This window comes from Wolffia australiana, chromosome 1, assembly GCF_029677425.1.
Source record: "Wolffia australiana isolate 7733 chromosome 1, ASM2967742v1".
In the NCBI taxonomy this organism is placed as follows: Eukaryota; Viridiplantae; Streptophyta; class Magnoliopsida; order Alismatales; family Araceae; genus Wolffia; species Wolffia australiana.
The window spans coordinates 21,598,185-21,613,124 of record NC_135835.1 but is presented as its reverse complement, the minus strand read 5'-3'; the positions used below and the strand labels follow the sequence as shown (position 1 = coordinate 21,613,124).

Below are 14,940 nucleotides of genomic sequence, written 5' to 3'. Positions count from 1 at the left end.
CATTATTTAAGTGGAAAATTTCATAAATATTGTTGGTTAAGACTGAAATAATGACATTGAACCTCTAAATTTGGACTTAAATACATGATCGGGCTCTTGTGAATTAAGATACGATCATAATAGGAAGATTACTAGTATCTAAGCATGTTATCTAAATATTCTTATTCGAAGGATAGTTGAGACGGAGAGTGAAGTATCTGGTTATAATGACACTATCTAACGTCGCTAATATGATGAAGATGACCGTTCTAGTAACCCTTAGTGTAGAGACCCCAAGGATAGATAATGAGTGCTCTTCAGTGGGAAGACTGCACTGAATTGATCCACACTAGTCAGTGCATGGTGCATAACAAACTCTCAATCAGGTCGATTCACACACCACGATCCTGTAACTGATCCTTAGATCTGAGATACCAAAGGTGTCTTGTGGATAGAGGATTGTACTTACGTTATCACCTATAGCTTCCTAATCATGGAGTTCAAAACAGTCTTAGTTTGAGAGCATCAAGAAGTTCAAGAAGATGCTCATGTGGTTAAGATAGGATCATCTACACCCAATCATATTAATCAAGGCGATCTGATGAACTCCTTGGCCAAGGCACTGAAATATTTAGAAGAGTTCTTTGATGATATCCTAACATATCAATACTAACCTAGATGACTTAATAGGGTTTAACTGATGACCATACCATTAGTCATCCTAGGAGCGTTAAGTGCATGAAAGACTATACAAACACAATAATCAATGACTGACATGTCCCACGAGTGAGTCGATACACACTCCTTGTTGTCTTCTAGATCATGGGGTGTAGCTTGGCAACCCACGGTTTGGAGACTAAATTTAGTGATCCGGTTAAGTCAATCTGACATTAATTAGTCTATATGATGATATAATTAATTAATTTCAGAGGCCACTAAAAGTTATTGATTTGGTGGAATCATTAACAAGACAGACATAGGACTCTAGGGTCACACACATACAGTAACTCCAGGATCAAAGGAATCACATATGCAATTTGTGCTCAGGTGATTCGTTTCATGGTTTTTGAATGATGTCATTTTGATTTTGTCCAAAGTCTTTTATTCCATCTTGATAAGTCAAAATTTAAGGTTTTTATATCATGGTTAAACCTAGACTTGGGAAATAATATTTATAAAATTTTATAATTAAATACTCTATAGTTAGTATGAGGTAAGGGGTCGATCTGCAAGGAGGCAGAAATTTGATTTCAGAATTTTTCTTACACTTCAAAGTGAAAGAAATGAGTTTAAATGTAAGAATTATAATTTCTATATTTTTTGAGATTTTTTATTAATTTATAAACTTTTATAGGATTGAAAATCAAGAAGAAATGCAAGGTAGACCACTAAAATATTTTATACTAATTTTTTGTTTATTTTCATTAGCACTAGAACCAGGAAATATATACTAGTAGATTTTCTTAAATTAAATTCAAAATCAAGAATCACTAGAAATAATAAATATGATAGTTATATATTTTTATATATTTTTAAAATTTCTCTATATTTTTTAAAAAGTTAGATAGACAAGAAATTGATGATATTATTTTTAACAATTTTTTTCCTAATTTTTTGCAATTTTTAAATGTCGAGACTGGGTTATTTTTACTAAGCTGCCTTGACCCCATTTAAGCCGAGCCAACCTGGATTGGCCCGGCTCAACCCATTTTGGAAAACCAAACTTTGGCCAAGTCGGGGGGGGGGGGGATGCCTCTGACCAGCAAGGCGCGGCACCTTCACGTGGTCTGGCGAGTGGAATGGCGCGTATGCCGCACGCTTGCTACATTTGTAGTGCAAACAAGAGTGACAGATGGGAAACCAAAAGTCTGACGGGGTAAACGATTGGACTTTTATGCAATTTTTTTATAACGATAAAGTAGAGATTTCATGGAGAGTCTATAGAGAGAAAGTGACAGATCTTAGAGAGAGAAAGCGGTGGAAATGAAGGGATAGATAGAGAAAGAGAATGAACATGTAGGAGACGTTGGAATAGAATTGATGATGAGAATGGTTGAGTTTTTTAATGATATTTCGGTGGAATAATCATGAGGTCTGTATGAAGGTTTAGAGGGAGAAATAGAAAATTCTAGTATGAAATAAGTGAAAAAGCTGTGTAGAGTGAGAAAATGGTAGAATGAAGGGGGAAATGGATAGAGAATGGTACGAAAGTGGAGAGCTCTATTTCTATAACCTTAATGCAAGTCTCTTGAGCCCTCAAAGTTTCCTTTCAGGTCGATCCTTATATTTTTCCAAGATCAGGTGTTTTTAAATGCAAATAAGATCAGATTGAATGAAAACTTCAACAAACTTAGATTAAGCATGTTAATCAACCTGGATCCTGAAAATGCCTTGTCCTGCTGCCTGCTGGCCACCCAATTGTTGGAGAACGTCCAGATTGAGGGAAAAAGAGAGGGAAAGAGAGTATTTATACATGGGAGAATTACTAAAAGACCCCTTTGTGATTTTCTATTCTACTTCATTCCTACTTTGCCCCTTTTTCCCATTGGTTCAGAGTTTTTCCTTGTAAATTTTAGCTTCCCTATTTTATAAAGTATTTTAGAGCAAAATTTGCAGGTCTGATAAGGGCCCATCTTCCTCTGATTGTTCTTTTGAAGGCCAACAACACAGTTTCACCATTTCAAACCCCTTTGCAGAATCAATAAGCTCCCATAAATTCTCTAGCTCATTAATAGTTGCATCTTTTCATTCCCATAAATTTCTGCACAAGTGGAACAATAAATTATGTATCAATAATAAAACTTCCGGATTTCAAAGAAATCAAATAGGTTAGTTAAAAATAGCTTTAATGTGCAGAAACTGAAATTTATAACTGATGCATACATATTCAGTTAAGCACAATAATAACATGATAAACTCAAGATTGATAAGACCATAATGCTCTAAAATGTATGAAAATAGAATGCATTTATCATGTAATAACATTTTCTTGATAGTTTTCATCCAGATAAAAGCCCCCTACAAACCCAACATGATTTAGAAATTCTATTGATTCGTCAACTTTATTTACAATTTTGAATTCTATCTTTTCCCAAATCTGTTTACGATTTTCAAATTATATTTATTTATAAGATTTCATTTCTGATATCAAATCTCAGATTTCGGTCTCTAAGAATTCTAAAACTATATTTCAAACTTCATATTTTAATTATGTTTTGTCTAGTTCTAAATGTCAGAATTATTATTTCAAAAGTCAAGTTAAGAATTAATTCATTTTGAATTTCTCAATTAGAGGTACATATCCAGAAATCTTTCTCAATTCCGCAGATTTTTCTATTCTTAGATTCTCTAATCTGAAATTTTAAATTCAGTGATTCAATTTAAATTTTGATCACATATAAAATATGATTCTATCAGAAATCTTTCAATATCTAAGAATTCTGAAACTATATTTCAAACTTCTTATTTTAATTAAATGCCAGAATTATTATTTCTAAATTGAAGTTACGGATAGATAGATTTTGAATTTCTCAATTAGAGGTACATATCCAGAAATCTTCCTCTATTCATATATTTTTCTATTTTTAGATTCTCTATTCTAAAAATTTAAATTCGGTGATTCAATTTAAATTTTAATCACATATAAAATATGATTCTGTCAGAAATCTTTCAATCTCTAAGAATTCTTAAAACTATATTTCAAACTTCGTATTGTAATTAAGTTTTGTCTAGTCCTAAATGTCAGGATTATTATTTCTAAATTCAAGCTACGGGTAAATACATTTTTGAATTTATCAATTAGAGGTACATATGCAGAAATCTCTGTATTCAAGCTACGGGTAAATACCTTTAGATTTTCTATGCTGAAAATTTGAATTCGGTGATTAAATTTAAAATTTTATCAGATATAAATATGATTCTGTCAGAAATCTTTTCGTCTCTAAGAACTCTTAAAAGTATATTTTAAAATTCTTATTATAATCAAGTTCTGTCTAGTTTTAAATATCAGAATTATTAGTTCTAAGTTCAAATTTCGGATTAATAGATTTTGAATTTCCCAATCAGAGTTACATATCCAGAAGTCTTCCTCTATTCATATATTTTTCTATTTTTTGATTCTCTATTCTAAAATTTTAAATTCGGTGATTCAATTAAATTATAATCAGATATAAATATGATTCTGTCAGAAATCTTTCCTTTTCTAAGAATTCTTAAAACTATATTTCAAACTTCGTATTGTAATTAAGTTTTGTCTAGCCCTAAATGTCAGGATTATGATTTCTAAATTCAAGCTACGGGTAAATACATTTTGAATTTATCAATTAGAGGTACATATCCAGAAATCTTTCTCTACTCTTAGATTTTTCTATTCTTAGATTCTCTATTGTAAAAATTTTAATTCAGGGATGTAATATAAATTTTAATCACATATAGATATGATTCTGTTGTGTGTATATACCACTTAAAATTGAGCTTGTTTGATATCTTAATTTTCTAGGTTTTCCAGAGAATATCTGTTAGAAGATCACCCGCTAAGAGTTTCATGTTATATTCGATTAATTTATTATATATAATCATATACGTTATCATTTAGAATCTTTGAATGGAACATAGGTAAGGATTTAGGGAATCTTTTATATTCTATAAAATAAAGGGCATATAAACCAGAAGTCAAAGACATCAGTTATAGGATTAATTTCATTCAAATAAAATCAATGTTAACTACATATAATCAAATTCATCATCCCAAAGACAAAGTCAACTATAGCATGTGTCTTTGAATCAGGGTTATTTCAATCTTAGTTGACTCTGGCTGAGTCTTCTGTACTCTATTTTAAAGTTCACCCCTGTCATGAGCTTCTCCCTGAATGTTCAATTGACCTTAATTTAGACTTCAACATTACAGGCAATTGGATCGAGAGCTTTGATCAGTTATTATAGATGCATGCTTTATGTAACTTAGGCTTGGATGCAACTTGGACAAATTTCAGATGATCAAAAAAAATTTTGACACTTGAAACATCAGGTAGTCAGGTCCAATCAGCTGTAAGAAAGAGAAGATCTACAAGCTGTTATCAATGTCATGAGTGACAAAGGCTAGCTGCTCTAGGAGTGTTCCGAACATTTTGATCTATAAATGAAGGAGATTTCCCTAGTAATGATGTTGTGTAGTCACATCTAGAGATCACTATGTTTGGATACTTGTTGGGATGGTAACAAGGTACCAAAACTCCCAATTAGATTTGCAGATTTCCCCTACATACAAAGCTCATCAAATTATAGCCATTTTAAATGAGGCTAATATTTTTCGTTCAAACCACAAGTTATCCCCTGGAGGTTTAATTGATTTCATTTGTCCTGATGGGATGAAGGTAAAAACATGCCACGAGAAAACAATTAAGGCTTGAAAGGTGTCATCAGAGACTCCAATCTGTGCATTCATGTGAGCCCCTATGGCTTTTGTACAAATGAAGGAGTTAATAATGGAGTAGAAGGAGAGAGAATAGACAAGCAGAAATCAGAATAATAGCAAGTATGTAAACATGTATTTAGAGTCCTTGATGGAGCGCACCCAAATGAAATCGACAAAACGTCATTGGAGCCATCTTTGCCATCGACAACATCACCGCCTATGCGTGTCCAGTCCGACCGACATGCCAAAGGATTCGTGAAGGCGCATGGGTTCAAATACTCTGGGTAGAGCACATCTGTGCAAGTGTTTGCATTTTAAATTATCTGTTTTTGTTCATCTAATTTCTGTTTTGTGTTCGTCACAACGAGTGCACTGTACTCATTATGACGCGTCCGTATTGTCGTGTTTTATTCGTCATTTTATTTCAAAATAGTTTAGCATTTCCCTCTTTTGTTTTTACTTTAAGTGTTGTAAGAGGGGTTCCTTGTTGGGCCCCTTAAATGACTGTTGTAATGGGCCCATCATGGCCCTATATAAGGCCAAGATGGGCACGTCCTTCTTTCAGATCTGGAATTTGCATTGTTGGCAGTTACATTGTTGTTGTGGTCAGATCTCACGGAAGACGAAGAGGTGAAGAAGAGAGGAGAGGGAAAACAAAGGGGAAGCATTGAAGAGGATTTTGTGGGGCTAGTGCATCACGTTTTCTTTGACAGTGTGCACATTTTCTTCCTAGATCCATATCACTCCACAGTCTTTGGCCATTTAGGGCATGCGGAGCCGTCAACGGATCCGCGACAGTTGCTGGTGCAAGAAAGGAGTAAAGGTTGACGAATTTCTACGGTCTAAAGTGCCCGATCCCATACACGACGCCACGTAAGACTATATCGGTTGTGTGACGGCCCCCAGTTCGGTAATCCTTCCTCAGCCTCCAACATATTGCCGGATTTGTGATGCTACACTTGCCGAGTCTGCATCGTCGGAAACTCTTGTGGTTCCATCAAAAGGGGTCGTTGCTGTGGAGAGGGTTCATCGTCCTCTCTCTGCCATGTTGACCAAGGAACGTTGCTACTCTACCAGACGTTGCCCGTCCGCGATCACGATCTTGGATAGTACCGCGACGCTGCGCCGGTTCAATGGTTGACTGAGGACACTCTTCTGCAGATTGGTGCGAGCTTGTGACGACCGCTCAACGTGGTATCTGTGTAGGATTCGGCATCTACGGGGACGAGGGATCTACATCGCACTTCTCCGATTCTTGGGTGTACGATTCAGCGGTGTTCCTATCAAGGGCTGCACACCATTGTTTGACTGTAAGACTTGTGATCCGGAGCTAAATCAGATCATTTTGGCGACCTAACAACACAACGGATATTGCTCACCGAGCGTGCGATCCTCCGGGTTGTGGGATTTTGTGTCTCCGAGCGCTGGCACCGTGCTGGTTGGGATGTCCGCCTACATGGCTTGTGACCCCATCCATCAGCTGCTGCAATGTCTATGATTGCTTGAATTACGAGCTGGTGCAACCCAGTGCTAGTCTACCAACAAGTTGCCATATGCCTATAATGTGTTCCCCCGACACCCTCCGGCGCATGTTGTTGTGATTTTGTTGCTGCCCCTCCATCCTTCTCGCTTTCGCTCTCTACTACTCCAGGGTTTAGCTCCAGTGCCTTGTCCACCATCCTTCTCGCTTTTCGCTTTCACTCGCTTTCGCCCCATCCTTCTCGCTTCTTGCTTTCGCCTACCCCTTCCGGCACTCTCTCACTGCATTTGCCAGTGCCGACACTCGCACCGACAAAGATCCCAATGACGGGTGATGCCGCCAACGAGGTACGTCGTCCTCTTGCTGGTTCATTATATTACCATCTTCAGTATACTTTTGACTGTGCTCCACCGCACTTGGGTCAGTTTAGGTGAGAGAAATTATCGAAAAAAACTACGTCATGATTGATTTCCCAATGTATAGGTCGAGCACGTCCATTACGTGTGAAGCCCTACGGAATTATTCCGTTTGGCACCGTAATCACCGTCATCATTCCGATCAGAGTCAGAAGGTCACTGCCATCATCATTGGTCGCGCACCCCGGAGCTCAGAATTCGGTGAATTTCCCACAAGTCGGAGCTGCACGTACACTCCATCGTCATCACGTAGTTACATCTACTGTTCGGGAATTATCTGTCGGATGATGCCGTAGACGACTTCCAACATCAGTCCCACATGCAGTTTCTTTAAACCATTTTAAATAGTGGGGTTATAAATCAGTAACATTGGGACATAATCCATTGTGTATGATTGTCCTAAATAATAAAAAGGTTATGCGGGGTCATTTGGTTTGTAGACTAATTACATGGTGTGTGGTGTAGTGGTATATGCAGAAACAGAATTTCTACAAAATTGTGACTCATGAAATTCCTCGATACCCCTTCATTTCGAACATTAGACCAGTGTTCGCCAAGCCATATATCGACATTGGATTACGGTATGGAGACGGATGCTGAATTGGATATTTGAAATCACATTTTTGATATCCTTTTTTACCGATATCCAGATATCGGATAACAATATCGGATATCGGTTGCTATAGTACTGATATCCGATATTGGTATCCGTTTTGATATCGTTATCGACCTCCGTCTCTTGGGAAGAATGACGATAGCGAATATCAGATTTTGATATCGAAATCTGAGTTGGATACCGGATTTTGATATCCAATATAAAGTGGTTGTAAAAATATATTTTATTCGCTGTAGCTGTCAACGTGCAATGGTTTGGAGAGGAAATTTGTTGTTCAACAGGTAAGCAGCGTGGTTTTTAAGTAATTATTTTACCTCATTGAATAAATACACCTCCAAAATTTTGTTTTCCTCCATATGAGTTTAATATTAAACTCCGAATCCTATTATCCCACATATATTGAATATAAATTATACATATTTATTAAATATAAATTACATATATTATTAAATTGTTTAATATATATCCCTCAATCTCATTTTCTAGGTACTTACTAACTCGTTTAATAAACCCAATTATCCCATATGGGAGAAAACATAAATTTTGAGGCGTGTATAGTAAACATATAGAAGTTGTAAACATAAATCACCAGAAATCATGTTCAGTATTGACTTTTTCTCTTGATATCGGATTTTTATATCCAGATACAAGTTCCGATGTTCGGATATCCAGATATCAAAATTCAATATCTGGTATCTGATATCTGCTTCGTCCATACCCATTCAATATCCGTCCCTGATATCTGTTTACACCTGCCAGACTAAATCCGCCCGATATCCGATATCTGATATCAGACACCATCTCGATTTTTTTAGGATATCAGATATCGAATGTTTGATACCAGATATCAGACAGATATTGTACGGACAAATGAACTAGAAACAATGGGTCAAAAGTTTAATTCTCTAGTTTCCTCATAGCTTAACTTTACAAAGAACTTTTTAATGTCCAGAGATACATAGTCTTCATTTGTCTTCTACAGACTAGACCTGTCTAAAGATATTATCCTTTTTTTCATGGCAAACACTAACACATTAGAGTTGTGTTAATGGGGCACTATGTTTCGTCAGCTATGAAAGGAGAATAGATTAGGGCACCCAGCATCCTGTGTTGCAGCAGTTTACCAGGTCTTCCAGCTCCCTGAGCCATAAAGGGAGCCACAAGCATGCTGGAGCCATTTCATTGTAATCACATCAGATCCAAGGAGCTAGGTAATCTTATTCCACAATCATGTCACCTACTAGGATGCTCCAAACTACATGCTTTATTTCAAACTCAAAACTGTTCCATGTAGAAGTTTACTGCTAAATGAACAATTATGTCAAAGAGAATTCATCTTGCTGCTGTTCAATTTTGTTTGCCCTGTTAATAAGCCATGCTATTCAGAATCAGGACTTGACAGCTGGCACTTAATCGTTGACCAAGAGAAGGCCACAGCCCCAGTGGGCCCAAGTTACATACATTGAGAATGGACGGGAATGAAGCCGGCCCACTACGAAAACATCTCTGATGCAAATGCTGACCGTCTCCTCACATCGTTGTCGGTTATTGAACTTGCCGACTTATGTTGCCGACATTTTTACCGCCACAGTTAGTCTTCTTGAGGATACCTCCTTGCCGGTTTCGTGCTTCTGGGGATTGTAATCCAACGGTCTCTTTGGCATACTTTAGGCCGTCCAACCAAACCCTCAGCATAACAAAAACCCTCTGCAACAGTCTCTTTGGCTTATTGCATGCCGTGTAACCAAACCCTCAGCAAAACTAAAACCCTCTGCAACAGTCTCTTTGGCTTGTACTTCATCCGGAGCTATCGTCTGCAAAGCAGATGCCATCTTCAAACGGAGTGTTAAGGTATTAATCCTCTCCCACCTTTCAAAGCGTTTAAGGTCTGAAAAAGCTGCAAGTTTCGCGGTAGAATGTCCAGAACCGAAGAAGTACATATTTCTGGGCGCAAGAGAATCGAATTTTCGGCAGACATCTGCTGTCTATCACTTCTTCTAGTCATCATTTATACGCTTATGGGTTTTAGACTCAAGCTTTAGGGAGAAGCAGCAAAACCACAAATTTTCAATGGGAGGGTGTTAAACCCACATGAAGCTCTCTCAAGGGGACATTGGCATCAGCCGTATATTGTTAATTTCAAACGAAATTAGTTCTTATACATCCTTCTTTATGGGAAATCCTAAAATATAACAATTTGTCATGCTGATAAGAGTATGTTTTGTCGAATTTCCCAAAATTGTGTTCAGGTGATTATTCACGTCGTTCATAAATAACGTAGTGTCAGTCTAAGGTTTTCAAATCCACCCAGCTGTTGCTTGGAATTACCCGTAAAATGGTATGAAAAAACATATGTACAGAAGTAATGAATCAGCGCAGCAATTTGTAAAAGATGCATGGACAGATGAAGCGTCTCCACTCGGTTATATTTGCAATTTCACAAGATCCTTTAAAAGGAGTAAGGGTATAAATCATCTAGAGTAACAATACTCTCCCTTACTAGATACAAAAATTATACAAGCAAGAAATAACTCTAGGACTACGCGAGAGACCCATCATCCGCCTTACTGCAGCTTTTGTTTTGCAGAAAGAAGTCACCTGTACTAAAGTTGAGCTTAAATGAAATTTACGTCCTAGCCCAATTTGAAACACCATGTTTCATATTGACGAAAAATAACTTCTCCATAGTTTATCATCACATCATAGTTTTTCATCAAGCGTAAGATTTAAAAGATAACCATGGAGACACCTTAATTGGAATGAAAACAATTTTATGTCTGGGAAATAATGAACAACATTAAAGCCATGATACAACATTAAAGCGATGATTTTAAAAGTTTATGTTGCATTTTAATCGGTCATAATTTTACCATTTAGTAATGAAAAAGTGCATCAACCAGATAGAAAGCAAGAAATTTAAGATTTTAGAAGAATATGATACGAGGATACAATCCCATGGGCGACTCATATTCAAAATATTTTGGAATCTGTCTTACCTTCAGTTTGGCGTCTTGCACCAGCATCACCGCAAATCGTCTCTCTTCATCGTCTATCCCTTGAGGTTTCCTGTTGCAGTAATCATGAGAGAACATATCTCTCGGATAAAAAGGGATCTTGGACTTCAAATAAAGCCGAAAGGCGGTTAAGCTGCTCATGATATTTTTAGGGTTTTTTATGCTTAGAGAAAAACCTATTTTAGTTCAAAATTTTGTGCTTTGCTTAACGGAACTAATATCTCTTATACGGGAAAAGGGTATCGAGGCACTCAAATTTCATGTGGGGCGACTAAATAAAAAGATAGGTGAGTTATCAATAGGGATGGTTATCAAATACCATTAGTTAGTTACAACCAAAAAAAGTTTCAATAGGGACTTCCAGATCTACTTGAAGTTTGTAGTTCGAAACGTCGTTATATCACGATTTCTTTTTTTCTTGAAAAAAAACACTCTCTTATAGCCAAGGTGGTCCAAAGTGTAAACGGTACAACACAATGTCATCTTCAAAAGTAGTAAAAACAAATAAGATTCAACGCTCTCGAGGATGTTTAGATTTTAGATGGAGCTTTCAATTAGAGCCTTCAATCGATGACAACAATTTATAGTTTCAATGTTTTTCTTTTAACAGACGTTATCACACTGAGAATCTTAATGCTTATGGTTAACCCTGCAGGCTAGTTATCATCCGCAGAGCACGACGAATTGTTCATGTACCTTAAAAATGACTTCTTCAACAAAAAAAACTCTTCATTGTAGGAATTCCAATGAATCAAAAGTAAGGAAATCGTGAACCCACGGAAAAACGATTATTGAAAGATACGCATCAAATATGTAGGCAAAGTGGAAAAGGACAGAGAAGTTAGATGTGTACCCTGAAATGATGCAACCTTCCCTACAGGATGCAAATCACCGAAGCAAGATGGGTGTCTCCAATTCGCACAAGAAAAAAATAAAGGAAGAGATATTCATATTGTTAATGGGGATAATCAACACATCGACCACAGCAATATAGATGTTTTTTACGTTTTTAACATCCTCGTTTCTCTAAAACGGGTCATATTTCGTTTAGAATAACGTATGATCGCCCGCAAGACGTGAATGCTGATGTACGAATGAAGTATCATCCGGCTAGAAGCCACAAACAATTAAAGAGGGAATGGACAGGATTTTTCCTTCTTTCTGACCTTGTTTTCTTCAAATAGGGGAAGCGTTAGGTACTCTTCGTCAGTAGGACAGCCCTGGGAGTTGGCTGATCTCTCAAGCTCGTCGTCTCTATACTTCTGAAGATACCTCCTGACAGCCACGGCGTAGTTACTTAGCCCAAGATTCTCTAGAGCCCAGTAAACATCATCGCCGTTGATCGTCTCCCGGTTATCTTTCTGGCACTTGTCTGCGGCCTCGCTGGTCACGAAGCTGATGAACTCGGTGGCGGATTCTTGCACGGTCTGCCTCGCTTCCTGCGATAACCTGGCGTTACACGGCAAGATTTTCTCCATAATACGAACCACGTCTGTAATGGGTAGCTGCAGCTCGGCCTCCTCTCTGTTATCCTCGTTGCTCTCGAAGCTCCCCGTCAAACCAGAGGAATCGCCACTTTCGTTTGCGTTCCCTTCGGTGAAGCCTATCATCTCTTGGGCCAGGAAAGGGAAGATGAGAGGGGATGATATCTTTTACCTGTGCCGTATCTAATAACTTCTCACGATTGGTTAGAAAATAGAAATTTGTTCTAAAGAATATTCTCAATTATTGGCAGAGAGGAAAGAGGTAGTGGGAATGATATACTGGGGATGGTCCTTCGGTGCGACCGGTGCGATTTTAGGCTGATGTGTGGTCCGGTTCGAATTTTCGGACGGCACATGGGACAGTGTTATATTAAATCGCACCGCACATCGGCCAAGGCCCTGACCGGTGCAATTGTGCAGTTTTGGTTTTTTTTTATAAGGTTTTGAACAAGAGATTAAGGGTCTGCATGCTGCGGCGGCGGTCGGCACTCTGGCAGTCGGGCGAAAGTCGGGTTGAACAGGTCGGCGTCGACGCATATATTCTTGAATTTTGTTAATTTGCTCACCAGGTCGTTTGTTCTTGAATTTTGTTCGTTCCATTGAAATTTTTGAAAATTTTTGTTTTCTCCCCTGCAAAATAAAAGTTCCGATGGTAAATTTTTGTAAAAAAACACAGTTGCTACAAAAATGGGCAATGTTGTCAGAATAATGTATGTGGAAATGTCAAAGCATTTCACTACGTTTGGTTTTAGTGAAGATGGATTGTAAGCTTTCGTTAGGGATCTGGGATAGTTAACTCTTTGTATTAAAAAATCTGATGAAATGTAAGATGTTTTACAAAGATTCAATATATAAAGGTCTACAGATCTTGACTTCCTCAGCTACTGTAGAATCCTATTGAATTTCGAAAAATCCATTTCTTGTAACATTTTTTGGCCTTTCATTAGGTTTTGAAACGTGATGATATGCATGTTGGGGTTCCCTTCATTCTCTTATTGATGCACTTTCCAGTTTTTCTGTGACTTTTGTTTCGTAAAATATTCAGCAATGCATTTGTTTTGAGAAATTTTTTTCTCTTCTTTCATTACACCTCTAATTCAGTTGAGCAATGTGAAATGTGTTTTCACACTTAATCTGCACTTTAAAATTCGGAGATAGGGATACTCTTCAGAAATCTTATAAATGTCTCTTTCTCTCAATTACTCCCTATTCTCTCTTACTCTGTTTCTCCCAATTACACCCTCTCTCTCATTCTGTTTCTCTCAATTACACCATATTCTCTCTTACACTATTTCTCTCAATTACACCATATTCTCTCTTACACTATTTCTCTCAATTACACCATATTCTCTGTTACTCTGTTTCTCTCAATTACACCCTCTCTCTCACTCTGTTTCTATCAATTACACCCGCTCTCTCAATCTCTTTCTCTCAATTACTATGTATTCTCTCTCAATCTGGTTCTCTCAATTACACCCTGCTCTCTCTTACTCTGTTTCTCTCAATTACACCATGTTCTCTCTTACTCTATTTCTCTCAATTACACCATATTCTCTCTTACACTATTTCTCTCAATTACACCATATTCTCTGTTACTCTGTTTCTCTCAATTACACCTTCTCTCTCTCACTCTGTTTCTCTCAATTACACCCTCTCTTTCAATCCCTTTCTCTCAATTACTATGTGTTCTCTCTCAATCTGGTTCTCTCAATTACACCCTATTCTCTATTACTCTGTATTTCTCAAGTACACCCCCCTGTCTATCACTCTGTTTCTCACAATTAAATCCTCTCTCTCAATCTCTTCCTCTCAATTACTCTGTATTCTCTCTCAATCTGTTTCCCTCAATTACAGCGTCTCTCTCAATCTGGTTCTGTCAATTACACCCTATTCTCTCTTACTCTATTTTTCTCAATTGCACCACCCTCTCTCTCACTCTATTTCTCACAATTACACCCTCTCTCTATCTCTTTCTCTCAATTACTCCGTACTCTCTCTCAATCTGTTTCTCTTAGTTTCAGCCTCCCTCTCAATCTGGTTCTCTCAATTATACCCTATTCTCTCTTACTCTGTTTTTCTCAATTACACCCCCCCTCTCTCAATCTGGTTCTCTCAATTACAACCTATTCTCTCTTACTCTGTTTTTCTTAATTACACCCCCCTCTGTCTCATTATGTTTCACATAATTACGCCCTCTCTCTCAATCTCTTTCTCTCAATTACTTTGTATTCTCTCTCAATCTGTTTCTCACAGTTACTGTCTCTCTCTCAATCTGGTTCTCTCACTTACACCATATTCTTTCTTACTCTGTTTTTCTCAACTACACCACCCCCTCTCTCAATCTGGTTCTCTCCATTACACCCTATTCTCTCTTATTGTGTTTTTTCTCAATTACATCTTCTATCTCTCACTCTGTTTCTCACAATTACACCCTCTCTCTCAATTACTCCCTATTCTCTCTTACGCTGTTTCTCTCAATTAAACCCTCTCTCTCAATATGTTTCTCTCATTACACATTACTCTCTTGATGGAAAAATA

At 37.4% G+C, this 14,940-nt stretch overlaps 1 protein-coding gene across 1 annotated transcript; it reads right to left on the bottom strand.

Annotated features, from left to right (window-relative positions):
• Positions 1–10,658: 10,658 nt before the first annotated feature.
• LOC144716719 (nuclear transcription factor Y subunit B-4-like) lies at positions 10,659–12,933 on the bottom strand. The gene is made up of 2 exons (XM_078591940.1): positions 12,085–12,933; positions 10,659–10,970 (listed from the first exon to the last, which is right to left on the bottom strand). Exons 1-2 carry the CDS (start codon positions 12,526–12,528, stop codon positions 10,947–10,949), a joined length of 468 nt encoding a protein of 155 aa, XP_078448066.1. The 5' UTR covers positions 12,529–12,933; the 3' UTR covers positions 10,659–10,946.
• Between the last annotated feature and the right edge of the window lie 2,007 nt (positions 12,934–14,940).